The following is a 27,409-nucleotide window of genomic DNA, read 5'->3' as shown; positions in this document are numbered from 1 at the left end:
ACAGAGGCTAGGGGCACCATCCCTGCCCATCCTGGCTAATAGCCATTGATGGACCTATCCTCCATGAACTTATCTAGTTCTTTTTTGAACCCTGTTATAGTCTTGGCCTTCACAACATCCCCTGGCAAAGAGTTCCACAGGTTGACTGTGTTGTGTGAAAAAAAATACTTCCTTTTCTTTGTTTTAAACCTGCTACCTATTAAATCATGTCAGTGGAAAGCTTCCCTCACTCTCCTAGTCAAATTAAAAACAGATCATATTAGCTTTAAATGCAACTGCAGCAGTTACTTCTAAAAGATCAGGAGTCAGAGTGAAACATCAGTCATGTGTGTTCCTCCATATAGCATCATCCTGAGTTTAATTAATTTGTAAATCACAGTTTTGATGAGAGGGGAGGAAGTTAACTCATCCCTTGACTGGAAGATGAATGATGATTGAGAGAGAATATTTAAAAAAAACAAAATCTACTATGAATGTTCAGAGCTTACTCTGTAACTTTACAGAGCCTTTTAGTGGCATGGAGTGATCTCAGATCACAGGGAATGGGTTCTTTCTCAATCCCTAAATCTAGGCTATTTTCACAGTGTTAGCTGATATATACCATAGCAACATGTCACCAATGTCCAGGAGAAAGAGATAGCTGGATAGCTAAAGTAATCCCACTGTATGTATTGGCCAGCAGAGGGAGTACAAAGATCAGGGTTGCTTTTAAATAATATTTTAACTAAGGTCTAGCAGACAAAAATGAATGTGTGTCTAAATATAGATCACAACAGCTGTTTATTATTAAATAAAAAAACAACATGAAAAGAAACTTTGTGATTTAGGCATTTTGTTGTCAACAGTGATCTTTATTGGGAATGCTCTTGTTAAACAGTCCTATGGTGGCACATGCAGGAACATCTCTGTTGGCGTTAGTCTATGGCTATTTATGTCAGAATAGCTCTATTAATCACGATTTTGCTGTTTTGATCACTGTTGAACACATCCCACAATTTGGCATAGGAACATGTGGCTTACTTGCTCAGCATTGGCTTCTCGTCATTAACTGGGATGACCTTTACCAGAATGGTTCTGAGGACTTTATGTTTCCCATCTGACAGCTGGAGTGTAAAACCATCAGTGAGGTTTTCAGAGTCATCATGCATGTACACCAGCCTCATTCCTGGGGAGAGGGGAAAAAAAGAGAAAAAATAAAATCTGTCTCCTTCAAAATCTCTTTCACGACATGTCCCTATGCCTCCATCATCCTCCCCCTCTCCCCAACCCACCACGTCTTCTGGTCACAGCCAGTTTGTTTCAGCTTGCAGAGGACAAGCCATGTAAGCAGCAGCTGTTCATTAATCTATCAGTACACCAGCAACTCAAAGAGAGCAGCATGACTTGTTAAAAGAATGAAACTCCTTTCCAAACTATCTGTGTTCTGAAAAGGTAAAAACTTTTCCATCCAGTTCCATCCACCCCAATTTAAAATTTCTACTTGACTGGGGGATAAGATGGTCAGAGCTCACTCCTCTGTGTCTTCACTGATCTGTAGGGAGGAAGGATCTTTAGGGAAGAAGACTGGTGTTGTGACTGAGACAGTGGATGGGGGATTCAGGAGATCTGGCTTCAGTTCCTAGCTATGACACAGACTTTCTGTGTGACATTGGGCAAGTTATTTAATCTCTCTGTACCTCATTTCCCAATCTGAAAAGGCACAATAATCTACTTCCTTTCTCCTCCCCTTACTCTGTCTTGTCCACTTAGACTGTTCTGTAGGACAGGGACTGTCATGTTTGTGCAGTGCCTAGCACAATGGGGACTTGATCTCAGTCGCACCTCTAGGTGCCATCATAATGCAAATGAATGATAATCAAACCCCACATGTGATTACTTAAACATTGGAGAAGTAATTTAAAAAAGTAAATGATCTGGGCTTATTTCCTCTCTAACTAGAACAATGGAGAAATAAGCATAATGGATAGAGTAAACATATTTATGTCATTATCACTGCAATAGGTCCAACTTCCATGAAGTTTTTTTTTACATTGATGTAAAAAAATGGTTTTAAAAATAATAAAATGTCATCATATTTTCTTAGAGAAAAATGAGACCTGTCATTGTTGTCATTTTTTGTATTTCAGTCTCATTTACACATTGTCAAAAGGATTGCAAGGATTTAAATGAGCAAAATTTATCTAGTGCATTTAAAAAGCCAAACAAAACATGACTCCATAAAGTTACTTGTTAAATCCAGATTATTTTCACTTAATTGAATTAGCTGTTTTTCCCTATACCATATCCATTTCACATGTAGGTCCATGATTTAACCCATGCACAGCTGTCCATTCCTCAGTGGCTAACACTCAAGATCTGGTTGTTTAAGTCAAATGTTTGAATTAATGTACAAGGGGAACAGGCCTAGGACCATGACATTTGCTAGTCCACATCTGAACAACTGTCCCAAAGCTGGTTCCCAGATTATCCACCAGAACGGCACAGGCTAGAGTGGCCAGCAGGTGACTAGACAAAGGAAGATAGAGAGGTCATACTGCAGTTCTTTGCAGTGGAACTTTAGTGGAAGGGTACTGAAGTGGTAAGGTCTCTAGAAAGAGAGAGAGGAGGGGTCACACAACAGAGATGGGGTGACTATGAAAGACTGAATGACTAGGAAAGACTGAGGAATGTAGGATGAGTACCTGATATTTTTGTGTCTACTTTTTGGGGAAGGAGATCAGATACAATGGTGATGGGTGACCTTATAAAAACAGAGGGAGAATATATTTGTCCTCAGTGCTCTGAGGCCCAAATTCTGATCTTGAGTTATATAAGTGTAAATCTATTGAAATCATGTTAATTACTTCATTGTTCTCCAGAATATCAGAGTAGACAAACAGGTTTCAATTAGCTGGTCATGGTTAACAATACAGCCCCATCTCCTACCTCTATCACGTAGAGCAATTTTCTACCCGTGACTACATAACATTCTTAAAAATGACCCAGAGTAGATACTAAGTGGCATTAAAAAGTGTTAATTAAAACATACTGGCTAGCACATTTTAGACCTCTCATTTTCCAAAGCATATGATCTCCACTAAGGGTTAGAAAACTGTATTATTGTCCTTACAGGAAACTTGAGCTGTAGGCTTCCCAGAATGAATTTCTTGAGGGAGTCCCAAGGGATTAAATATGTTGAACTCAGAAAATGCCACTCAGATTTAATTTGCTATTCTTAAATTTTCCTATGAAACTATAGTTAGGCCAGGTGAATAAGTGATGAATGTTTCTTACAAGGCCACTTTGTCTGGTGTGAATTTTTAAAGGAACAAAAGGACTGATGCAAAAGAAATGCTGCATTTACCATTCTTAAGAAGCTCCATGGAAAAGTCATGCACAGGACATTCATGATTGTAGTGACTGTTAATGAATCGTTTGTAACTCATAATATCATTGCCATAAACTCCATTAATGAGGAATCCATGCTGGGGTTGCTGGACAACGGTAAACATCAAATGATCTTGAGGTACATCCAGATCAATCACGTTGATTACAGAGGGATCCAGTTCTTTCATTTGGCCCTCCTGCACCTGAACAGCAAAACAAAACAAAGCAACAATAACCATGATTTTTCTGTAGAAAGAGTAGTTTCTTTCTCTCTTTCTTTCAGAAATGGAATCCTCTTCCCTCACAGAGAGCAGCTAGGTCCCTCCCACAATTCATCAGAGGTGCCTCTGAAACCAAAAGGAAAAAAACAACCCTCCACCTCCTTAGCAAAGATTCTTTTATTGTTTAAAAGTCTGATTCTTTGAGCTCTTACTTACTTACCAGCATAGTGCTTACTACTATGGCAGCCTTACTGAAGTCAATGGGACTATTCGCAGTAGTAAATGTTGTTATGCTCAGCAGTAAGTATTTGCAGGAACTGCCCCTTATAGATCAACAAAACACAAGAAACCAGCTCCCTGATTCTCTTCTCTCTCCTGGGGTCAAGCTGAGAATCTGGCCAGTAATGAATAAGAAGATGCCCTTTTTACATGGTCATGTTTATGACCATAACCACTCTTACATACATTAAGAGGCGGCTACATGGCAGATCCACACAGTTTGAAAAAAATTAATATTGTAAAACATTGCATATATACACAATTGCACATCAGTTCTTTGGGATTGATGACAGGTGAAATACTGACTCTATTGAAGTCAATGGCAACAGGGGCTGGGATTTCATTCTATGTTTCCAAGGTAATATTATTTTGCCTCCTCCCCCCCCCCTTTTTTTTTTTGGTCAACAGGAAAGTTCTTTTTTTACCATGACAATTTCTTTTACCAGAGTATTGTAAAGGAAACTGAGAATCATACAAATCATCAGTGAAGTGGCTTTTAGCTCTGGGCATGCTGAGTTTTGGGGTCTTGAAAAATATTGGAGCTACATCTATGTGTGTATATACAAAAACATGTACATACAAGAGGTTAGATAAATATACATAGACATTACAATAAATCAAGTCTGCTCACGTAATTAGTTAAAACACTACAAAAGTTGGTAATTGGTGAAATTCACTCTTGTGCAGAGCACCAGCACAAGGCCCGTGCAACATTAACACCTTATTTTAAGGGCTGATATGAGACTTATGTGTTGAATAGGCCTTGTGTTTCCCTGCACAGGGCTGAATTCCACTCGGCAGACCAAAAGAAGGGGATAGGTTTCAGAAAGATGCTAATATGTATTAAAAAGGAGCCACTGGCTATATATTTTCTGGCATAGAAAGTCATTAGATATCGAGTATTTCATATCCTTCCTTACAGTTATGTTCCTTGCTACGAATTCTGGGACTTCATCATTTGTTGGGTTGATCAGGACATAAAATGGGGTCTCCACTGAATGATGCTTCCCATCAGTGACATAAATCATAAACTGGTCTGAAGTTGGTTCTGTCCTCACATGCCTGGACTGCACATAATTTATATGCAAGGCTTTCAGGTGTTTCAGCTGAAATGAAGCTTGAGAATTCAAAGAGATGACAAATTAACACATTTATTCTGATTCCCTTTTAACAAACACTGTAACCCATTAAACACTTGTAAATCCATGCTCATTCCAGGTACAAATAATTTGGGTTTTACATATCTTTAAGCAGTCTTAATGCTGAGGAAGCAAGGGAATATGGACCCTAAATAAAACACACCAAGTTTGTGTCTACACTATAGAGGGACTATACTGGCATAATTATATTTGTGTAACTACACCGGCATAATTCCATAATGTAGACACAGGAAGGATTTTTTCTATCAGTATGGGAACACCAGTTCTCCAAATGCAGTTAGGTATATGTTGATGGAAGCATTCTTCTGTTGACATAGCTGTGTTTACACTGGGGGGTTAGGTCAGCATATTTATGTCAGACAAGAGTGGGGGTTTTTTCACACCCTTGACCGACGTAGCTATGTTGACCTAACTTTTAAATGTAGACCAAGCCTAAAGAGCACCTGGAGAAATGTTAATTCTCCGATCTCAAGGTGAAGTTACACCAGGAATGAATTTGACCTGTCATGTTCAATTTCTTTCAAATCCAACATAGCTCAGGAGGCTTAGAGCAAAAAGAAATTCAGACTTTTCCCAACAGAGGTAATCTCACATCACTGTGAACAGCGTCTTGCTGCTTCTTACACTGCAGTTGTAGATGTAAGCCAAGAGTGGCCGTCCCAAACCAATCAAATCTGCTTATGATCAGTCCAATGTAGGAAGTGGCTTAGGTAAATTGGACAAGGCAGGAACAGATCTACATCACAGTTTCTTAACTCTTGTGTAGATTTCTTTTTCATTTAGAGTCAAAGTCTGCCTGGCCCTTATATGAGAGTGTAGTGGAGTGACAGAAATAAAAAGCCTCTCCTCCCACTCTTTGTGCAGCATGTATAAAGGGTGAGCTGATGCTCAAGGTAGCACAGGGACTGTTGCTTATTTGTCTGGGATACATTAGTGCCCAAAGGGAATATGGGAGGGGGAAGGAAGAGCCATGGCTGCTTTCCTGCCAATCACAAGCCAGCTCTGCTAGCTAGCCACACAAGGTATGTCTACATAGCCCAGGAAAGTGAGCCTCCCAGCTTGGGTTGACAGTGGATCTCTACCTTTCCAGACTTCTGTACCCCTTTCAGGAGTATGATTTGCCTTGCATACTCCCAAGTTTCTCCTCACTTGGAAATTACTTGCTTACAAAATCATACATAAAAATACAAGTGTCACCGCACACTATTACTGAAAAATTGCTTACTTTCTCATTTTAACCATATTATAAATCAATTAGAATATAAATATTGTACTTACATTTCACTGTAGAGTATATCGAGCAGTATAAACAAGTCATTCCCTGTATGAAATTTTAGTTTGTACTGACTGCACTAGCCTGTTGTAAAACTAGGTAAACATCTAGATGAGTTGATGAACCCCCTGGAAACCCCCACGGGTAACCATACCCCTGGTTGAGAACCACTGATCTAGACAACGCTTTGAAGTTGTGGCTTGGACTGGAGGTTGGGCTCTGAAGCCCACCCCCCCTCCATAGGCTTCAGCAACCAAGCTGCAACTTCAAGGCACTGTCTACACAACTATTTTTAGAGCACTAGCATGAGGCGCATTACCCCAAGTCTGTTGGCCCAAACTTGGAGGTTTGCTGTTGCGGGCTGTATAGACATACCCATGGAGGGAGTATATTGCATCCTGTGAAAGGATGTAGCAGGGCACATGCTTCACCCCTCCCGCCCCCCATACACTGGGGAGCTCCAAGAAGCACTCTATCTTCCTGAGACCAAATGCCTCACATGATACTCCTTCTGGGATACTGCAGCTCTACACCACCCCTCACTATGGAAGATGTGTGGTTTGCACAATCTAGCCCTAAATGAGTAAATGCAAGTAAGTAGATAGGAAAAGGTTTGCCTAAATAGGGACTTTGGTGGGATTTTCTGAAGTACCTAAATGACTGAGGAGCACAAAAAACACTGGAAGTCATTGGGACTTGTGCCACTCAGTCACTTAGAGCCTTGTGAAAATCCTACCTATCTACATTTTCAAGAGTGACTAGTGATTTGGGGGTGCCCAACCTGAAACACCAGTAAGAGCCCTGACTTTCAGAAAGTGCACCGCACTCGTGCTCTGAAAATTAGGCTCCTTTAAAGTTTAAAGTGTCTGAAGATGGACACCCAAAAAAAAAAAAATGAGGCAACCAAAATCACTAGTCATTTTTGAAAATGTAGGCTTAGAGCCTATCTGGAGGCATTTTGCCTATAGTACTTTACTAATGAAAAACAGAAGTGTGTGTGTGAAAGGAGGGAGTACAGAAGAAATGTGAAGTGGCAGAGTAGAGAAAATAGGTTAATATATTGTCATTTCTAACACAGACTGCAGCTCAAATGTGTAAATCTAAATATGCTTAATTTATCTGAGTGCCGATTCTTCATGTTCACATGGTTACATTCTCTCTGAATCCCCCCCCACCCACAGCCTCAGTGATCTTTATTTATGTACACCTGCCTTCCCAATAAAGAGTAAATTAAAGCATGCACTGCCCTGACAACACATCAGCCTACTGCCTGGCAGTCCATTAGCCATGCATGTAACATGTACAGTATTGGTGTTCTTGCCGTTATGTCTACACATACCTATACTTATACCAATGTTGCTCTTCTCAAACCCCGGGGAAGGTAGTATATTTTCAATGTAACCAAACTGGGGAGGAGAAACCAAAACAAACTCTAAGTCATCTGCTGCGGTGTCGGGGTCAGTAGCAAACAAATTGTTAGCGGTAATGACAGCTGAGAAACCCTCATCCACAACAAACATGGCACCTAGACACAAATGACATGATGATGAGTATTATTTAACTCAACTTACTGGGGTATTTTACTAAAGAAATTGGCACAATAGCTGATGGGAAACTGCACTACAAACAGGCTGGTACAAATGTTTTCTAATCATGGTATCAACTCCACTTTCTCATCATGTAAGCAGGTGGGTGGGGGGCAGGGGGAGGAAATCACAAAACAATTTTACTGATAAGCCATTAAGTATGGTTTATGTGCTGCTCAAGATCAGTTGTTACCTCTGTTTGTCAGAGCATTAATTGCCTGAGAGCTGTTACGAATTGCTCATAATGAACAATTTTTCATGCATCGGTGTTTAATTTCCCTGCTGGGACAATACTTCATTTCCAGAACATTGCTTGGGTGATAGGCTGCAAATTACAAAGCTACCCATACATATGTTTAAAGTTCTTTTGCAATACAGAACATATACACGATGCCTACAGTAAACGGCATTATAAAATGACGTTATAAAAGAAAAGATACGTCCATAGAAAGTGTATTTTTATGACAGGTACTATGGGCCTGATCCAAAGCCCATCAAAGTCAACGGAATCTGTTGACAGATTAAATTTAGGCTATCAACTACAAGATGACTTATTTTCTTTACTATTTGCTTTTTGATCCTTGCAAGAACAATTGAAAATCTGGCTTCACAAGTATTAAATGAATTATGTGTACAATGCAACTTATCTTTGTCTTCATTAATTAACAGCATAAAGTGGAAGTACTATAAATATTACCCCCTCCCTTCATATGGAAAAGGCCAGTTTGTAAAGTGCATGCTAAGAAGTAATAGGTAAAGTCGAGAGATATTTATGGCTATATTTTTGTTTTGCACAACCCTGCGTTATCTAATCTGGATCCAAGTTCAGTTCTGAATTCTTGTGAAGTTCAGAGATGTTTGGATCTGGGTTTTTGGTTCAGGACCATTTCTATTATTCTATCTATTTATTACACAGAAGCGTATGGAGTACATTTTCAAAGGACTGAGGTTCAGCCTAATTTTCTGCAGGCACTTGCAAGAATGAAAAGTGGGGGCAGATCTGAGTACTTGAATCTTTAACTACCTGGTCTGCATACTGACTCAAACAGGTAGGGGCAGTTACTCAGATTTGCACTTGAAATTGAATTCTAGGTGCAAACTGTGCCTGCAGAAAAGAATGCCTGTATGGAAAAATTGGTTGATATGATCTAAAAGTTTTGCATGTTTATCTTCCTGTCTGGTCAGTTTTTGGTGCTAGAAAATATTGAGAATCTAGCTTCTAGCCAACATCAAGTTATTCAGGATAAAAGATAATAGAATAGAAATAAAGAGGAAGATTTTCACCAATTGCAATGGATGGTGGCTGGTTGTCCACTGGAAATACACTGATGTTAATGTCATATACTGGAAAGGAATCATGAAGTGGTACTGGAGGAGGAAGAAGTCCATCATAACAGCAGTCATTCACATCCATGCCAGCTTCACCATCAGAGATAACCAAGGTTAGGGTGTCAAAACAAGGTGTCAGGCCAATCTCCCCACCTGGAAAAACATGCAACAGATGATGTTCTACAATAAGAAACCAAAACTCAATGAAGCAGTGACTTGTATCAATTATGGACTATCCACAATATTCTCAGAGTAAATTGTGAGATAAAGAGGCTAAAAAACAACAAAATTAAAATGAAAGCGCTGAAACTGCTTGGTTCTGTGTTTTTCAAAGATATAACCAGAGTCTATATACAGCCCTTCTCTGCTGGAAGAGCAAGATGAAGAAATGGTATCTTAATCAATGCTATTTACTATAAATAATCTACATTGTACCTTTCATACATGACCAATTAATCCTCAAAACCCCCTTGGTCAAGGAAGGGAGTTACTTGTCGCAAATCCCCTGTGTATCAATGGAGAACAGGCCCATAATTCCTAAAACACTGACAATCTTCCTATGGAGGATGGAAATGCATCCATGTCCTGGACAGAATTGACAGAAGATACAACAACATCATGCCAGGATGTTTTTATAGACTTAAAAATATTCAGATCCTGAATATTCAGATTCTGAAACAAGAGTTGGAACAATAGTGTTCACACTCGTATAGAAGGAAAACACTTATTATCCAGGGAAAATCCTTGAAGAGTATTCTAATGGCCAAACTCTCAGCCTTGATTTGGCCTTGATTTGCATGTGCAATCACCAGTGCTCTTTTGACATGCAAATACCTGGAGCACAAAATGTAATCAAATGAATCCAAACCATCTATGAAGTTTCTAGAAAAGTTGCTTTAATTTTAAAAACAAAACAAAAAGAACCCCTTGCTAAAATTATGGTTTTCTGTCAAACCACAACATAATTTACCTTCTAGTGCAAAAGGATTGTAAACTCTCCAGAACAGGTGTGGCTGTTGAGGACTCCCCCAAATCATTGTTTTGTTCTATTGAATCTCTATATCCCTCTCTGGAATATAAAAATAATCTAATTTATCCAAACACAGGTGTGAAACATGTTCACAGTTGCAAAAAAATGTTAAGACTTATTTTTTTACCATGTTCAGGAACCATGTTTTAGTCTAGGTATCGAGCATGGTAAATGTATTTACAGGTAGAAGGATTAGAACCATGACTCTATAAAGGGGCTTTGAGATCGCTTCTCATCCCAACAGGCAATTAGAAAGTGTTACATGACACATTTGGGCCACAACTGTGTTTGCATGTGGTTATTTATATGCAGTAGTGTAGATGCAGGCTTTCAGCATCTCCTAGTGATGAGCTGCCAGAGTTATCTGGATTTACACAAGATCCCACAGCTATCTGGCTGGACCTCCAATCTAATGCTCTTCTAGTCTCACTTACTAGTATGCTTGTAGGTCACTACTCCAGAGACAATGTCCGCTTGGGAGAAGCGATCCACGACGATACCAGCTTTCCTCACAACTCCATAGTAGGGCTGTCGAGCCAGCATAAAAGTCAGTTTCATGTCATCGCTGTCTGCGTCGGTGGCATAAATGTACTCTGAGGTGATGACCACTTCCTCACCCTCTGGACATTGTATTAGGGGAATGAGGCCATCTTTCATGATAGGTGGCTCATCATTTACAGGTAGCACCTAAACAGAAAAACACACACAGTTTCACGTTAAGTACACATCACTTGTCCTTGCAAGCACAGTTCACTGGGAGGAAACATGGGGCATGCTCAACCAAAGTGAATGATTAGACTTTCAGATGTAGAAAATAGGCCAAAAAATTGAATAAATTACATGCATCTACTAAAAAAAAAAAGACAGAGGCAGATGGGAAATACTGAAAGGCTAAATAAATAAATAAACAAATGAAAAGGCAAACAAAATTTAAGAAACCGGTCTTAGCTCAGGCTGTATGCACTATCAAGCATTGTATACTAAATTAGTGACAGCCAATCTTTATTTTATAATGGAATTAAATCCTGGGTCCCTCATTTAAGAGGATCTCACAATGAAGTCACAATAGTCTGACTGAAGTCAATGGGAATTTTGTATGACTAAGGAAATGCAGCAGGATTCAGTCAGCCCCATGAATACATTTTTATCTGAAGCAGCAATGCCATTCATAACCCTTCAGAAAACAAATGCATGCTGCAATGCATCTTTGATAGGGCACGGATAGGGACCTCTGGACATAAAAGACATATCCTGATAACTTGTGGCCGTGGTGGAAATCAAGGAGTATAGGCCTGGCATTTTGGGCCAAGTTCACTACTTGTCTAAGCCAGTGAAACTCCATTGATTTCAGTGGAGATGCATCAGTGTACACCAGTGATGAATTTGGCTTTTCAACTTTATATAGTTGTGAGTTTACCACAGGGGAAGGAAAATTAGGCCTTTTCCAACTAACATTCTGGGGTTTTATAAGCCTTCAAGTTGTATAACAAAAACAGTATGAAACTCAGATGATGCTCTTTTATGGATTACACAAAAAGAAAGAGAAAAAAAGAGAACAAATCCAAACTACACCTATGACGGTCTAATTGTTGGCACCAGATACTGTCAATCGGGACACTGTCAGCTGAATTTCTAACCTTGATGATTGTAAAGAAAAGCTTGAAAATGTGCCCTGAGTCTGACCTCAGCTTTCAAAACACTGACAGTAAATAAAAAGAGCCCCATATGTATTTTTAAAAAATCTCATAATTTTAAAGCCATTCTCATGATTCTCAGGGGCCACAGCTCATGATTTTTGAGCACTTGGGACAGCAACACTGCAAAATCTTATACATGTGATTCCCTATTGCTAGTGGGACACTGTGTGATCACGAACTGGAGCATGATTTGGAGGGGCGAGGGTTTACTAGATGATCTCTCTACTAACAGGTGGCCCGCCCTATGAAAATGTTTGGCAACTCTGGCTTTAGGGAATTGCTGGGACTGAGTCTAGTTCTTCTCTAGCAACTGTGCTTTAATATTAACTAGCATGTAAATACACATGGCTTCAGCACTCCAGGCACTTCTGCATATTTTTGCCCTGTAACTGGGTGGCTTGCCTCATTAAGGGCTAGAGGTTTGGGGCCAGCCAACCCTTCTTACTAAGATGGCACAGCTGAGCAGGGATCACGTGATTCCCCAATAAAAGCAGCGGGAAGCTGCAGACAGAGGGGGGGATGTTCAGAGGAAGCTGTGGCAAAGACTGCAGAAGAGCTTGAGTGAGCAGGCTGAAGGTCAGGGACAGCGGATTCCTGGAAGTAGAAAAAATATCCAGCCACGTAGGGCTGAGAATGGCCTGTCAAGGCTGGGAAGAGCTCCAGAGAGCAAACCCGGGGAAATTAAGAAGCCCCAGGACAGAGTTTTGGAATTGTGTCTTATGCCAATAAATTGGACCCTGGTAGAAAGGGCATTATTGAACAAAAAAGCTTGTGTGGAGTTTTTTAAAGAAGCCCTTTGACGGGGGAAACTGAAGTAGGGCGCTGCAGAGCCATCTCTGGCCATAAGGGGGTGCTCTGGGGGAGGTTGCGTGATGATACATCCTTTATCTTTATAAATACAAAAGTACAAAGATCTTAGAGGGACTCTGTCAGATCAAGTCCAGCCTCAAATTTAGGTTTTGTAGAAACAAACATTTACAAAACCTAATGGTCAAAAGATTTTCTGATTTTTCTTTAATTCCAATGAAAACATATTGGTATAAAAACTTGATTGCAGTTTTTGCAAGCCAAGCCAAGCCAAACCAAGCCGAGCCAAGCATTCTGTGGAGTTATTAGGAACACAAATATGGAAGGAAAGTTTGTTTTAAAAAAAATAAAGGATATCACTTTGCTGTATCCCTCTAAGTGTGGAATTTATATCTTCAGAAAGAAAACTCTCTTTCACTAATCTGACACATGCGCCATGTTTAATTCTGAGGATTCATTCCTGACAGTAGTGGCTAAGCAGGAGCAGGTGCAGATGTCTCATCACTTGTACCTGCCAAATTTTCTCTCTAACCAATATTGTCACATAAGCTCCAAAGCGAACAGCAAAAAGCCCATCTAGTCTAACTCCTTCCAATTTCTGAGGAGCTCTGAAGGCTTTCAAAACTGATACATTATCATTTTCTATGCGGATGAATGCCCTCATGAGTACAAGCAGGGAGCAACACACTGACCTTGACCTGTAGTACAAACTCTAAAGAATTAATGCCATCTGTGGCTGCAAAGAGGATGTCATCATTCAGAGTCTCAGAGCCATCATGCTGATACCTGTGGGAATTAAGTTCTGCACTAATTTCACATGGACAATATGTGCCTGCATCAAGAAGAACAGCAAGCATTGCAGGACAATACTGCCCAACTACCCATCACAATACAACATGGTTTCCTGACTCAGTTTTACGGCCTGCTCAGATGTGGCAGTTCATTCACCATGTGGTGGTGATATAATATTATTTTTAATGCAAACTTAAGAATCTGCAGAGAACATTGTAGGCCAATGTAGGCCAGCTGGTGTACATTTGTTGAGCTCCATTGGGGTCAGGCTTTGCCAACTCACACAAACTGAGGCTCTTGGAATTTAACACCAGTTTGATTGGTGAGAACAAATAGTAACAAAACTAAAAGCAGAACCTTTTCTCACCTGACTTTTAATGTGTGCAAGTCCTGGCAGGTGAACCTGTCACCTTTGTTCATAGGAAATCCATCCAGTTCTACCATTCCATGCAGCGGCTGCCTCTGAAGGTAGATGTGGAGGTCCTCCTGTTTTGTGTCCACATCTGACATCAGAATATGGCTCCCTGTAATGGTGCACAGTCCCCCTTCTTCCACTTTCAAGTTATTTGTAAATACCTGAACAGAGGGGAAGAGATGAATTACCATTTCCCTCTGCACCTTTAAATTTGAACTAGAAAGAGCTTTTGGGTTTAAAAGATGAAACATAATAAATATCAAAACACCAAAGGCATAACTCGTCTGTCATATGCTGGGAAGACGTAAGGAGCTTACCACAACACAGAGCAAATATTGGCCCCAGCCACCAATCAGTAACAGATGGATCATTTCAGCAGTATTCTGTCTAGTAAAACCATATTAATATTCAGAGATTCACTCCCTCCCTCACACACACACACACACACACACACACACACACACACACACACACACACAGATGTACCTCTGGAGTTTGATTGTCCACTGGAAGAACTGTAATATTAAAGCAGATCCTATATAAAGTGCCTCCATGCTGATTGCTGACTGAAAAAATAAACTGGACATGCTGAGGTTCAGGCCCAATGTCCTGGATAGGGGGCATATAGGCAACTTTCATGTAGTTCACAGCATGCTGCAAAAAGTGAGGAAAAAAGAAAGAAAGAAAAAAGGGAAACTGTCATTTAAAATCTTAAGGTACGTTTTCAGAAGGATGACCTTTTCTTTGGGTATGATCTGTGCCCACAAAATTCCCTTCTGAATCTTTGCACCCACATTTCAACTACTGGCACAAATCTGAGTATCTGCACCTCTAGATAGAGATGCAAAGACCCAGATTTGTGGAGGTGCAATTTACAACTGGAAACAGAAGATGGGGGCCTCAGCTTGGATGAGGTATGCCATCCCCCAAACCTTTTTTATACAATGACTTTTAAATAATCACAAAGTGTAGCTGTTAATACTACATTCACTACAGTATCTGTACATCTCTGAATTCCAGAGATCTCTGAATTTGTCATTAGCAATATTTATTAATTGCACATCCTTTGTTTACCCAAATCACAACAAGATACTAAAGTAGACTAAAACTATCAGCAAAGTCTCCCATCCAGAAACTGATCTTATGCACCTGACTGAGTGGTTCAGGACGCCAATTAGAAGGCTATAAGGAAAACTGCTTTGCAACATTAACCATACAGTAAATTGTAATGGCCGGGCAGTTTACAAATGTTAATAAGAATGGGATTTATTGAACTACAGCATAATAAAAAACAGCAACACAGATGATAATTGTCGATGAGACCAATCTGGGAGGGGTTGCAAGTGCTTTGGAGGATTGGATTAGACTTCAAAATGATCTGGACAAACTGGAGAAATGGTCTGAAGTAAATAGGATGAAATTCAATAAGGACAAATGCAAAGTATCCACTTAGGAAGGAACAATCAGTTGCACACATACAAAATGGGAAATGAATGCCTTGGAAAGAGTACTGCAGAAAGGGATCTGGGGGTCATAGTGGACCACAAGCTAAATATGAGTCAATAGTGTAACACTGTTGCAAAAAAAGCAAACATCATTCTGGGATGTATTAGCAGGAGTGTTGTAAGCAAAACACGAGAAATAACTCTTCCTCTCCTCTCCGTGCTGATTAGGCCTCAATTGGAGTATTGTGTCCAGTTCTGGGCACCACTTTTCAGGAAAGATTGGATTTTGTCCAATTTGTCCATAAGAAGAGCAACAAAAATGATTAACGTTCTAGAAAACATGACCTGTGAGGGAAGATTTTAAAAATTGGGTTTTTTTTAGTCTGGAAAAGAGAAGATCGAGGGTGGACATGATAACAGTTTCCAAGTACATAAAAGGTTGTTACAAGGAGGAGGGAGAAAAAATGTTCTTCTTAACCTCTAAGGAGGGGACAAGAAGCAATGGGCTTAAATTGCAGCAAGGGAGGTTTAAGTTGGACATTAGGAAAAACTTCCTAACTGTCAGGGTGGTTAAGCACTGGAATAAATTGCCTAGGGAGGTTATGGAATCTCCATCATTGGAAATTTTTAAGAGCAGGTTAACAAACACCTGTCAGGGATGGTCTAGATAATCTTAGTCTTGCCATGAGTGCAGGGGAATGGACTAGATGACCTCTTGAGGTCCCATCCAGTCCTACGATTCTATTAAATTATTTAAAATTAAAACAAAAATGTGGATGCACAGAACTACTCCAACGGAGTTCAGCCAATGTGAAAGAATCTTAGAGGCGATAAGAAATCAGACTGATGGGGCTTTGCAAAACCCAACCATGTCCAGGTTGAACCCATCTCTTCCCCTGACATTATGCCCAACTCAGGTCAAATATTTGGAGACACATTCAGCTCTAACACAAGCAAGTGCAACTCCTTTTGGTCTCAATGGGAGCTATGTCTACTTATGCGAAGAGCGCAATCATGGTAGACACTTCTTTAAAAATATGAATCGAGTTAGCTGAATTTTGAGTTTGTTAAACTGAGATAGTGATAGTACTGGCTAGGGTTGGTTTCCACTTCTAAGCCTCATGACAACCTGAAAGGAAGTGACTTAAGGAAAAATGACAGCACCACTGTAGTCAGTTCTTAAACAGGGTATGGTTCCAGTATGGAATCACTTAGTAACAAACCTGAGTGAATGATCTCAGTGCTGGAGCAGAAGGATCCTTGACTAGCTTGGGGATGCTGTCCACCATAAACAACTTCCCAGCATCAGAGGGGCTGTACAAAGACACATACACACTATGCGCTGATTAGCAAAACTTCTAATACAGGAGAAAAAATCATACAATTCAATCTTGTGCTGCAACCCCACCAACAGACCACTAGCTGCATAGAAATAAAATTCATTTACTTTTCTTTTTTCATTATCATAAATGTCTTTATTATGGATTTCAAACTGTGACAGAAAACTGAACAAAGGAATCACGAGCCATGGATTGGCCACCAAAAAGTAACACATACTTTACAATGAACAAAGTCCTGGACTTCTACACCAAAGTGTCCCCACACATTTCAGGCACTTTGATGATTTACACTGGCTGAGAATCTGGCCCTTCACATACCTATCACTTGATATTTGCATTTTTCTTTAGATAAAAGAAATTCTATATTACATCAAATTCTTTAAATTTTTCAGAGGCTCATTTGAACCAATTTCTGACAACTCAACTTTCTCGTCTTTTAAAAGTGAGAGACAAGAACTTTTCCACCTCCTAAGGACCAATCTCTTGGCACAACAAAAGGCAAAGGCCACCCATTTATTTTTTCAAAATAACTTGTCCCGTATATTGAAGATAAATCACACAGCAAAAATAATTGATAAAATTGAAAACATTGAAACAGAATTTTCCAATACTGGGACTTTGCCAAGCAACGTGCATCAAAATTACAAATCTCTTATTTTAATTTTTATATACACACAAAAAGCCCCTCCAAAAAGGCCATTTATTTGCTTTGGGAGCTTCAGCATGATCCCTACAGGCTATTTTGTTTAACCTCTTGCAAACAACTTCCGCCATTTTCTTTGCAAGGCCTTTAAAAATACTTGATCCACTCCAAAGCCACAGTTTTATTAAGATCTCATTCACACCTTATGGAACAGTTTGGACCCACTTTTTTCGGTCTTGAGTATATCGACTTCATATCATACATGCATATTAAAAGGCCCATCTCCCTCCTGTTATCCTCAACACCTGGCTTCTGAGTTCTCTCCTGCCCACTATAGGCTCTAGCTGCAGTTCTTCTGATTAGCCCACAGGCTTGTTCAAGGCTATTAACCATGTGCCCCCTGACAGATAACCATACCACTAAGTTACAGATTGACTCTCTGCTGGCCTGGCGCAAACCAGAAAAGTGTTGATCCCCAGCCCGAGCTACACAGTGGTAGTAAGCAAAACTCTTTCCTCTTGGTAAATTGGAGAGGGTACTGGTGCTGAACTCACCAAATGGGCCACCAACCATCCAATGGGCCACAGTGAAATACAAGATGAAGTCAAACAAAAGAAAAAAACATCTGGGTCTGTCTGTTCTCTGCCTCTCTTTTAACCACTTGATGTTGCCCCTCACATCCTGTTGCTTTAGGCTTTGACCCACATGATTATTAACACACTACGTCCTGGTCCTGCAACTAGCTCCACATAGGTAGGCCCATGCATGCAGGATTGGGAACTTGGTGTGTGCACCCAGGCATCAGCCTTACTTTGCCACCAACACTTCCCCTGCCACTTGGTGCCTGCCCATCTCCTGTGATGAGGAGTGTACATTCACTTTCACATACCCAGGAGTAGAAGAGAAAAATGGGGAGGTGGTTACTGTGTAGATGAGTTCTCTCTCTTGTGCTTCTATGTCTATGAAATGGAGATGTTTCTTAGTTAAATGAGCTATCTTAGTTTCCTCGACAGTGAGGTGACGGGTAACCCCAGAAGCTTCTTTTGGAAGCTGATCATCCACAGGAATAATGTGCACTATCACCACCTAGAGTAAAGAATACAGAAAAATATCATAGGGTTGGTAGAATGTTGGAAACACACTAAATGTTCTTAGAATCATGCTTAAAGGAAACCACCAGAGTCAATTTAGTTCATATTTAAAATACTTGAACAAATCTTTTAAAATGGAAGTACATTTTTTCATTTAATTTTTCCTCCATCATTCATACAACTGTAATATTGGTTATTCTTCCGTATTATTTGTTTGAGGACTTTACAATCAGAGCTGGTTAAAACTCTGAATTTCTGTTTCATGGGAAATTTTGACATTTCAAAAAAGTTCTTTTCATTCTCATTTGAAACTAAAACAAATATTTTTGAAATTTCCTGCAAACCAGAAACAGAAGACAAGATATTTCAACCAGTAGTAAGTAGCAGCTGCCCTTAATGATTTTATATATTGTTATTTTTATTTTACTTTTAAACTATTACATTGTCATGAAATAATGTAAAAATAATAAAAATAATATAAAAGTAAAAAACTTTTTTTAAAATCCTAACATTTTAAAATTCAGAAATGGAAATTTGGAAATCGGAAACGGAATTCCAAAATGATTTTTTTGTTCTGAAGCAAGAATTCAAAATGGTCATATTTTTCAAAATGTTTCAATTTAGATAAAAGCAACATTTTCCATCAAAAGCACATTTTGAGAAAAAATTCTAGCCAGCTCTACTTACAGTTTCACTGTTTTGTTACTCTAGGGTTGTGCGGAAGCACTGGTTGTCAAATATATCTTAAGAACAGGTGGGCACTGTACCTATTTTTTTTAAACATCCACACAAAAATAACTGATGGACTAATGTATCATATATAACAGAAATATACAGGAGGGCACATTTTAAATTCACAAATCTTGGCAGTGTGCCTCTAAAGTCAAGGAAATATTACATTCAGTCAGCTCAATCCTCAGGTGGTGCAAATCTATTGACTTCAAAGTGGCTACTGCCAGTTAGTACTAGCTGAGGATCAAGCCCTTAGAATGAATTTGGCCTTTCATTTTAACACCTGATACAATCTCCATTAACACCTTTGAGACCTAACAATATTCTCCTGTCAGACAAAAATTAAAGAAAATAGGGTTGCTGAGTTATAAATGAGGGGAGAATTTGGTCTGGAGAATTTTATTATTGGCAATAATGTGCACACAGGATAGGATGCAGGTTGGTTTTCACATCCTAGGCTGTGCTTTTAGGACTGGCAGTTAGAAAGAGGGAAAAATCAAAAGATTTTCAACAATCCAATGTAGGAAGGTATGCTGGTGTCCAGACATTTACTCCACACTCTGCAAGAAATCCTCAAACGTAATACCTGTGGTTCTGAGAGATTGGGAGGGTCATGGCTATCACACAGGACAAACTCAAGGGAATCCTCAAATATTTCTCCTCCTAAGTGACGGTAGTAAATTAGTCCATTAAACAGATCTTTCTGAAGGAAGCCAGTGACAGGATACCCTGATGAATCAAAGAAGAAAAGAAAGCACATTCATAGAACTGTTTATAATTTTAATCACTGGTAAATTTGATCATCTTGATCCTCATAAAGAAGAGACCTGTTATATGGTTTCTTTCTCCAGTGCATCCATTGACAGAAATTTAAAATGCCATCTTTATATCTGAAACGTTGATAAAACTTCAAAATTGTTCAATACGAAGTAAGAGCATTCCCAGTGATGGCTCTGAAGCCCAGTGGTGAGGGAAAAAGGTGAATTTATACAAATAAAAATGATCTAACTAATCTAGCAAAGGGATTCTGGGTCCAGGTATGGAATAAAAGACACCCCCATCCGCCCCACTCTCAATTTAGCACCATCAGTGCCATCCTCTAATTTTCAGCTTGGTAGGAATCATTGTATCAAGAAAGTCCCTTGACCACCCAAGTTCCTCTAACCAAGAAAGTACAACAGAAAAATATTCTTAGACTGAGAAAACTCTGGTTTAAATTCTGCTCTCGGTTACACCGATGTAAATCCAGAATAACTCCATTCAACTCAAAGGATTTACACCAAGGTAACCACAAGCACAGTTTGGCCCCCACAAAAGGAAGTTCATCTTGCTGTGGATTTCTTAGATTACCTATAAGGTTCGGCCCTGGTTTCTTCATGATTTCTCCAGCCTGTGGTGGTTTGGTAACATTAAAGAGTATGTAGTCATCACTGGAGTCCATGTCAGAAGCTTGAAGCATGGAGCCCTGGATCAGAATGGTCTGCCCTTCATACAGTTCAATTACAACATTGCTGATCAGGAAAGGGGGGCTGTCATCTTTAGGCAGGATATTGATTGGAAACTTATGGCGAATACTGTGGTGGCCATCAAAGATCCTAAATACCACAAAATCTTTTGTAGAGTCACTGTCATCATGGTGGTAGCGAACAACCCCAGCCCTAAGGTCAGAGACCGTGAACATGAATCCTTTTCCTCCTGTCAAAACAATGAAAGAAGACGTTTCAAAGATGTGTAATTCAGCCTCAGTATGAATTTTATTGGGGTAAGGGGAATACATGTCTGAGTTAAAAAAAACTCATTCAAAACAGAAAGTATTAACATGGTCCAGCATAGTTACTAAGCTATGTACTTTGCTAACAGTTACACAACTGTGGTGGCAAACACAACTTCCCACAATGCCAATACTGTCATATAGATCATTTGAAGACATCGGTGTTTGCTATCTACCACTCTTTCTTAAAGCATCACTCACAGTTTATTTTAAGCCCAAAGAGTATATGCTTTCTGATTACAGATCAATATTTCATTGTAGGCAAAAAGTAACATCCATTATTAATTATTATTATGTATTTGTACCTAGAGGTCCCAGACAGTGATAGAACCTCCATTGTACTCAGCACTATATGCTCACAAACAACTGTTCATTTAGGTAAAATGCCTTGAGGGTCAAATTCTGACTCTAGAGCGGGGGGTCTCTTCAGGGGCACAGGGGTTGAATACTCTCCTACTTCAAGGCTATGGAGCACCAGCCCAGCCATCCCCAGCTGCAATAGTATTTCCAGACCCTGAAATTCCCTACTGGAGGAGGGTTTCCACCATAGCTGTGGATCCAATGGTTGCACACACACGATGCCCCACAAAAAACTCCTTGTGTGGTGGCACAGAGAGAGCTGCAGACAATACTGCTTTACAGTGCACAACAGGAGCAAAGTTCCCTGTGGAGCCTCTCTCTCAACATCAGAGGGGTAGCCGTGTTAGTCTGGATCTGTAAAAGCAGCATGCATCCGACGAAGGGGGTATTCACCCACGAAAGCTCATGCTCCAATACGTCTGCTAGTCTATAAGGTGCCACAGGACTCTTTGCTGCTCTCTCTCAACAGTTATCCCGGCTGCCATGCCCTAGGACCATACCAGTTCCCAGGCTTCAGAAGCCTTCTTTGCTCCATAAACAGGCCCTATGATTTGGCACTTAGTATTGCCAAATAATATAACATGGCATACTCAATAGTTGGTAGAAATGTTGAGCCTAATTCAATGCCCACTGAGGTTAACAGGAGTCTTTCCATTGAATTCAGTGAGCATTGCCTTTATTAGTAATCCCTATCAAACTAGTTATGCTTAACTGGAATGTTAAACTCCAGGTCTGGATATCTAATCGACTTGTACAAGACAAAAAAAAAAGATATATTGCTGAAAAGTGTATTGAGGGCAAGGTTGTGGATTGCCCTGTGTGCCCATGGAATGGAGTTACTAGCATTACTGGGAGAGCAACTTCTGTGAGCCAGATACATCTGGCTGCACAGCTGTGTGGGAGGGAAAGGACCGGAGTATGGGAAGAGCATTGACTCTACCTCTCAACATGCCAGCTGGTGCATCTCCAGTATACAGGGAGATGTAGTCTGCTCCGGGTAAAGGGCTGAATCAGAACACCTACCCCCCCGAAGCAAGGAGGGAACCAGGGACCGGATTGTGATTCTGAGTCCCAATTCTCTGTTTGGGTGCTGGGGCAGTACAGCTGCACTTGTCTTACTCATTGCTAATGGTAAATCCACAGCCCAGCCCTGAATTTATACATTAAAGGGAATTCTGTGAAGTAATTATTTGTAAAACCACAACAACACATATGACGGAAGACTCCAGAGAACAACTTGCTGGAATACAAGACATATATCCTTTTGGATAGTTTATGTATTGTCTCTTTTATTTTCCTTTTTTAATATTTACCTTATTGTCTTCCACATATGTGTTTAGATCTCATTTATATTTTTGTATATCTGAAAATTCAATAACATTTTTAAAAGTTTAATAATTTTTTCTTTTATTTCAACCACAGGATGGATTTATTTTACTTAAACATTTTCCCAAACACAACAGCATTGTGCTAGTGCATAAAAACCAGAAAGTAAAACTGACGATCACAATGAGAATGAAACAGGGAAGTCTCATTTCATTGTCAAGCCGAGTAAAATGTAAGAAAGTATCATAAACAGCAACGTAGCATAAACAGAGAAAAATCACTTCGATCTTTAAAATTCTTTCAGTTTTATAATCAAAGCTATTAATAAAAGAAGAAAGGATTTTTAAGGGTATGATTGTTATATTGATAATGTTTCTTTTTGCTCCAAAGAAACTACATTAACAGATTCCTGAAACCTCACTCTGATCATACTCATCCATGGAGCTACACTAATGTAAAAATTGTGTTAATGGAATACAGAATTAGGCCCTACATTTTTAAAGTAAAAAACTATTCCTCTGCACTTACTGGTATAAGGAATGCTTAAGAATATTGTAATGGTATGCAATAACATTCACTACATGAAAGATTATCACCCTGAAAAGTCAAGTTTGGATTTGATTTACTGCAATATTGTAAAGGAGTTTAGGTCCAAAATTTGATCTATTTATAAAAGTATTTATAATCCGCTGGAGAATAAGCTCCAGATTCTAAATAATACCTATATTTACTTAGAAGCTTTCCTCAGTTAGCAAGCTCCACTATTCTTTAGCCACATCTTTAACACATTCGAGGCAAAGGAAAATAATTACATTTGAGCTAGGTCACGTTTACTCAAATTGAGTGAATAGTTTATTGAGATATAGTTTATTTCCTTAAATTCACCTCTTTTTAAAAAAATACCCAGTCTTAATACTTCCCTTTACATTATTCAACAGCAGTAGAAGTAGCCAGACAGCAGAGGGAGCAAAACTATTAGGTAACAAACAGTAACAGTAACAAAACTGCTCCTAAAATAGCATTAATGGAACTAAAGCCATCATCGAGGGTGCTTTTGATAAATAGGGAAGGAATAAATCCGTGCAGAGGAGTTCTAGTTTTTGCTCCCTCTGTTCAAATGCTGGTCATCTTAATGTTAATTGAAACTCTGTATAGAACATAGTTGCAGAATCTTTTAAATCAGATACTGTTCAGTCATTTAGATCTTTGTGCCTATCAGTTAACCATCTACAGAGCTTTTCTGTTTAATGTATTTGTATTATATAACACAACATAGAGAGAGAGAGAGAGAGAGAGAGAGAGAGTCAGCAAAGGGAATAAACTTAAACAATTGTTTATACAAAAAAAAAAAAGGTAAAGATTGGGCCTTTCTATCAATCTTTTCCACCAGTGGGGCTCAAACCATATGGGATTTGGATCCAAACTAGCCACGGTTTTGGTTTTGCTAATGGACACGGAGTTTTGCAAAAATAAAAACACCTCCAGTTTTGCTCTTCTCTACAAACAGCATAGAGCAGTATAACGACATATTGGCCCTTACTGTCCTCCCAGAGATATTGGTTTTACACTGGTGTAACCCATAGACTTCAGTGGTCTTTAGACATCTCACTCCCAATGATTTCAGTGAGAGGTAGGGACCCAATTACCTTGGTGTATTCCACCTTTAGTGGATCGAATACAATAATTTGTTTCCAATCCCTAAAGAGGAAATGGCAATTTACCTCTTACAGTGAGCCGTCCATGTTGTAAGCCGTCAGCTGTGACCAAGCGAACACCTCTGATGTTGTCATTGTCCACTATTTGAAACTGCTGCCATGTGATTGGTCGGGACTGCCCTTCCAGGAGATCGAGGCCTACAAAGAACAGAGAATAGGTTCAGCAAAACGTGTGTTTATAACTGGATGACATTCAAGGCTATCAAGTGTATCTATTGTAGTGCTTTGTGCAAATGGTCAGGAGAAAGAACAAATTAAATTCCATCAACATAATTGCTTCAAATAGGCATTTCAAAAATAACCTAAAGCCCTACTAGCAGCTTTCATTCCAGGCACCTTTACTTTAGTCAATGCCCCTCAGATCTCTGTTACAGAGGAGTAAAACAGTTTGGTTCCCAGCTATCGAACAAACTAACTTCCTGCCTATGTACTTTCCTGACAGTAAATCAGCTAAGGTGTTCCTGTTGAGAGCTCATAGACTTGAATGTCCAGGAGATGGGAGGCTGGAGTTAGTGGAGTGCCTTTGGTTCTGGTATTCACTTCCTTTGTCAATGCACTAGAGCCCAAAGTTGGTTGACCTTCAAGGCACAGTGCATGGCCCAACTTTTTACTTACGCATACGTTTCAAGTTCAGTTAGATACGTGGACACTTTTGTCTAAGGGTAGGCTAAGGACTGTTCTTCTCAATACGCCCTTCTATCGTGACAACACTGCTGCTACGGTCATCTGCGGTCTTAGAGATGGGTTGGCCACTGATGCGGTCGATCTCAGAGATCAAACTCACTGCTTGATTTCAAAGGAATAGCACTGGTGTGAATTTGGTCCATGACATGTTTTCAGATTATGTTCTTAACTATAGCATAAATGTACTATAACAGTAGCATAAATATTGCAACTAATGCATATTTATAAATATTAACATAAATTAATATATTAATATTGTCAAAACAGCAGATAAGGCTAGAAAAGCCACACAACTCTCTGACGCCACTTTTAACTCCCTCTCCAACAGAATCCATTGGCCTGATTTAAGACACAGATCACCCCCCAAAATAAGGTGGGTTCGCATACAAGGCGGTAAAGCTCTGACATGCTGCTCTGAGCAGTATGTTAAGGGTGCCGGGCCAGGCCGGGACCGAGAGGTTCAATAAGGGGCAGAAGGTCTTGGGGGCGGTCAGGGCTCCCCCACCAGGGTCTGGGGGGCAGGAGCTGTGGAAGGGCACTTTTGGGGGCCCCGCAGTCCCAGAGTGGCCATGGGGATTAGCGGGGGGCTGGGAGCAGCCCGCTCTGCTTCCCTCATCCTGGCCCCAGCCGTGTCGCCCGGTGGGGGGATTGAGGGAAGGGATCCCCCCGCACTCACCAGCAGCAGTGGAAGCAGAGCAGCCTGGCCCCAGCACACTCCACTCTGCCAGCTCCCAGCCACAGTGCTCTGCTTCCCGCCGTAGGTGAGTATGGCGGGGTGTCCTTTCCCCAACCTCCCCGCACTCACCTGCGGCAGGAAGCAGAGCGATGCAGCCCCAGCCCACTCCGCTTTCCTTGCCTCGGCCCCAGCCATGTCACTGGGGGGTGGCTGGGGAAAGGTCCTGCACTCACCTGTGGCAGGAAGTGGAGCACCACGGCTGGAAGCTGGTGGAGTGGAGCAGGCTGGGGCTGGGCGGCTCCGCTTCCTGCCACTGCCGGTGAGTGCCCGTCAGGGGGCGGGCGGGGGGGGGGTGCATAGGGGTCAGAGCAGTCAGGGGACAGGGGGGTTGGGTGTCTCTGAAGGGGGCGGTCAGGGAACAAGGAATGGGTGGGGCTAAAGCAAGTTTGATATAACGTGGTCTTACCTATAACGTGGTGAGATTTCTTGTCTCCCGAGGACTGCGTTATATCGGGGTAGAGGTGTATCTCCTGGGTTAGCTAAACCCACACTCATAGATTTTAAGGCCAAAAGGGACCATTATGATCATCTAGTTTGACTTACTGCATAACACAGATCATAGGATTTTCCCAAGTGATTTCTACAACAAGTCTGTAACTTCTTTAGAATTGACCTTTAAACAGCAGGAGAGCATAGGTTGTGCAGATTAATATACAAAGAGCAGAGGGAATTATATGGGAAACAAAATAGGAAGCAAGCAGGGGCGGCTCTAGGAATTTTGCCGCCCCAAGCACGGCAGGCAGGCTGCCTTCGGCGGCTTGCCTGCGGAGGGTCCGTTGGTCCCACGGCTTCGGCGTGCCTGCGGGAGGTCCTCCGAAGCTGCGGAACCAGCGGACCTTCCGCAGGCACGCCACAGAGGGCAGCCCGCCTGCCGCCCTTGTGGCGCCGGCAGAGCGCCCCCCGCGGCTTGCCGCCCCAAGCACGCACTTGGCGTGCTGGGGCCTGGAGCCGCCCCTGGAAGCAAGGTATTTTTTTAAAGATTGACAGAAAGTAAAATGTCATTACTGTTTTTAATTAAGATACAGAATATTTTCATTTTCTCATACTCCCATTTCCCGCTTCTGTTACTCTGCATTTTCATTCTGCTTCATTCTGACATTTGTTCTAGCTTCTATGACTGGGTCACACCAAAACAGAGAAGGAGAAAGAAACAAACAAATACAAACACACCTACACCCCCAAACTTTTAGCTGGTCAGACTGTGGATCCATACCTGAACTTTGTATCTTCAACCCATTTCTGCATCAACATACATTTAGTAGCAGAATTCACTCAGTGAAATTCAATCTCACCTGTATTCCATGAAACCCGAGGAGCATTTGTATCTGTTGTTCTGATGGAGATATGCACAGTGATTGGTGAACTCCTTTCAAAGTAGAAGTCATGAACCTCTAACTCCACCTGTTATATAAAAAGACATACCTTTGTTGAAAAAACAGATTGAAATATCTTTGTCTGTAGAAAGTATATGCAGCATGCAGATAACTGAAATATTAGGCTTTCTAAACTTCAAGGGATTCGGATAATATGACAACCAAACGAACAAATCTAAAGTAGTTCAGTATGTTAATAGAATCCCTAATGTTCTGTACCACCTTATAGCTCTGTTTT

General features: G+C 40.5%; 1 protein-coding gene across 2 annotated transcripts in view; it reads right to left on the bottom strand.

The window, feature by feature from the left end:
* The window catches only part of FREM1 (FRAS1 related extracellular matrix 1), a 103,598-nt gene that overhangs the window by 43,908 nt on the left and 32,281 nt on the right, over nt 1–27,409 (bottom strand). The window contains exons 7-21 of one of the 2 annotated variants that reach the window (XM_045022325.1): nt 27,091–27,199; nt 24,385–24,516; nt 20,557–20,901; nt 19,793–19,935; nt 18,273–18,469; nt 16,624–16,714; nt 14,442–14,609; nt 13,908–14,116; nt 13,441–13,534; nt 10,679–10,931; nt 9,170–9,367; nt 7,639–7,824; nt 4,787–4,983; nt 3,344–3,569; nt 1,021–1,165 (exon numbers count right to left, since the gene is read on the bottom strand). In XM_045022325.1, the coding sequence (XP_044878260.1) occupies nt 1,021–1,165; nt 3,344–3,569; nt 4,787–4,983; nt 7,639–7,824; nt 9,170–9,367; nt 10,679–10,931; nt 13,441–13,534; nt 13,908–14,116; nt 14,442–14,609; nt 16,624–16,714; nt 18,273–18,469; nt 19,793–19,935; nt 20,557–20,901; nt 24,385–24,516; nt 27,091–27,199 (2,693 nt within the window). Of the gene's footprint in view, nt 1–1,020; nt 1,166–3,343; nt 3,570–4,786; nt 4,984–7,638; nt 7,825–9,169; nt 9,368–10,678; nt 10,932–13,440; nt 13,535–13,907; nt 14,117–14,441; nt 14,610–16,623; nt 16,715–18,272; nt 18,470–19,792; nt 19,936–20,556; nt 20,902–23,774; nt 23,904–24,384; nt 24,517–27,090; nt 27,200–27,409 lie in introns of those variants that run through there. The other variant, XM_045022328.1, reaches the window with a different exon arrangement.

Source organism: Mauremys mutica, chromosome 6 (assembly GCF_020497125.1).
Source record: "Mauremys mutica isolate MM-2020 ecotype Southern chromosome 6, ASM2049712v1, whole genome shotgun sequence".
NCBI lineage: Eukaryota > Metazoa > Chordata > Testudines > Geoemydidae > Mauremys > Mauremys mutica.
This window is presented reverse-complemented; position numbering and strand designations above follow the sequence as displayed.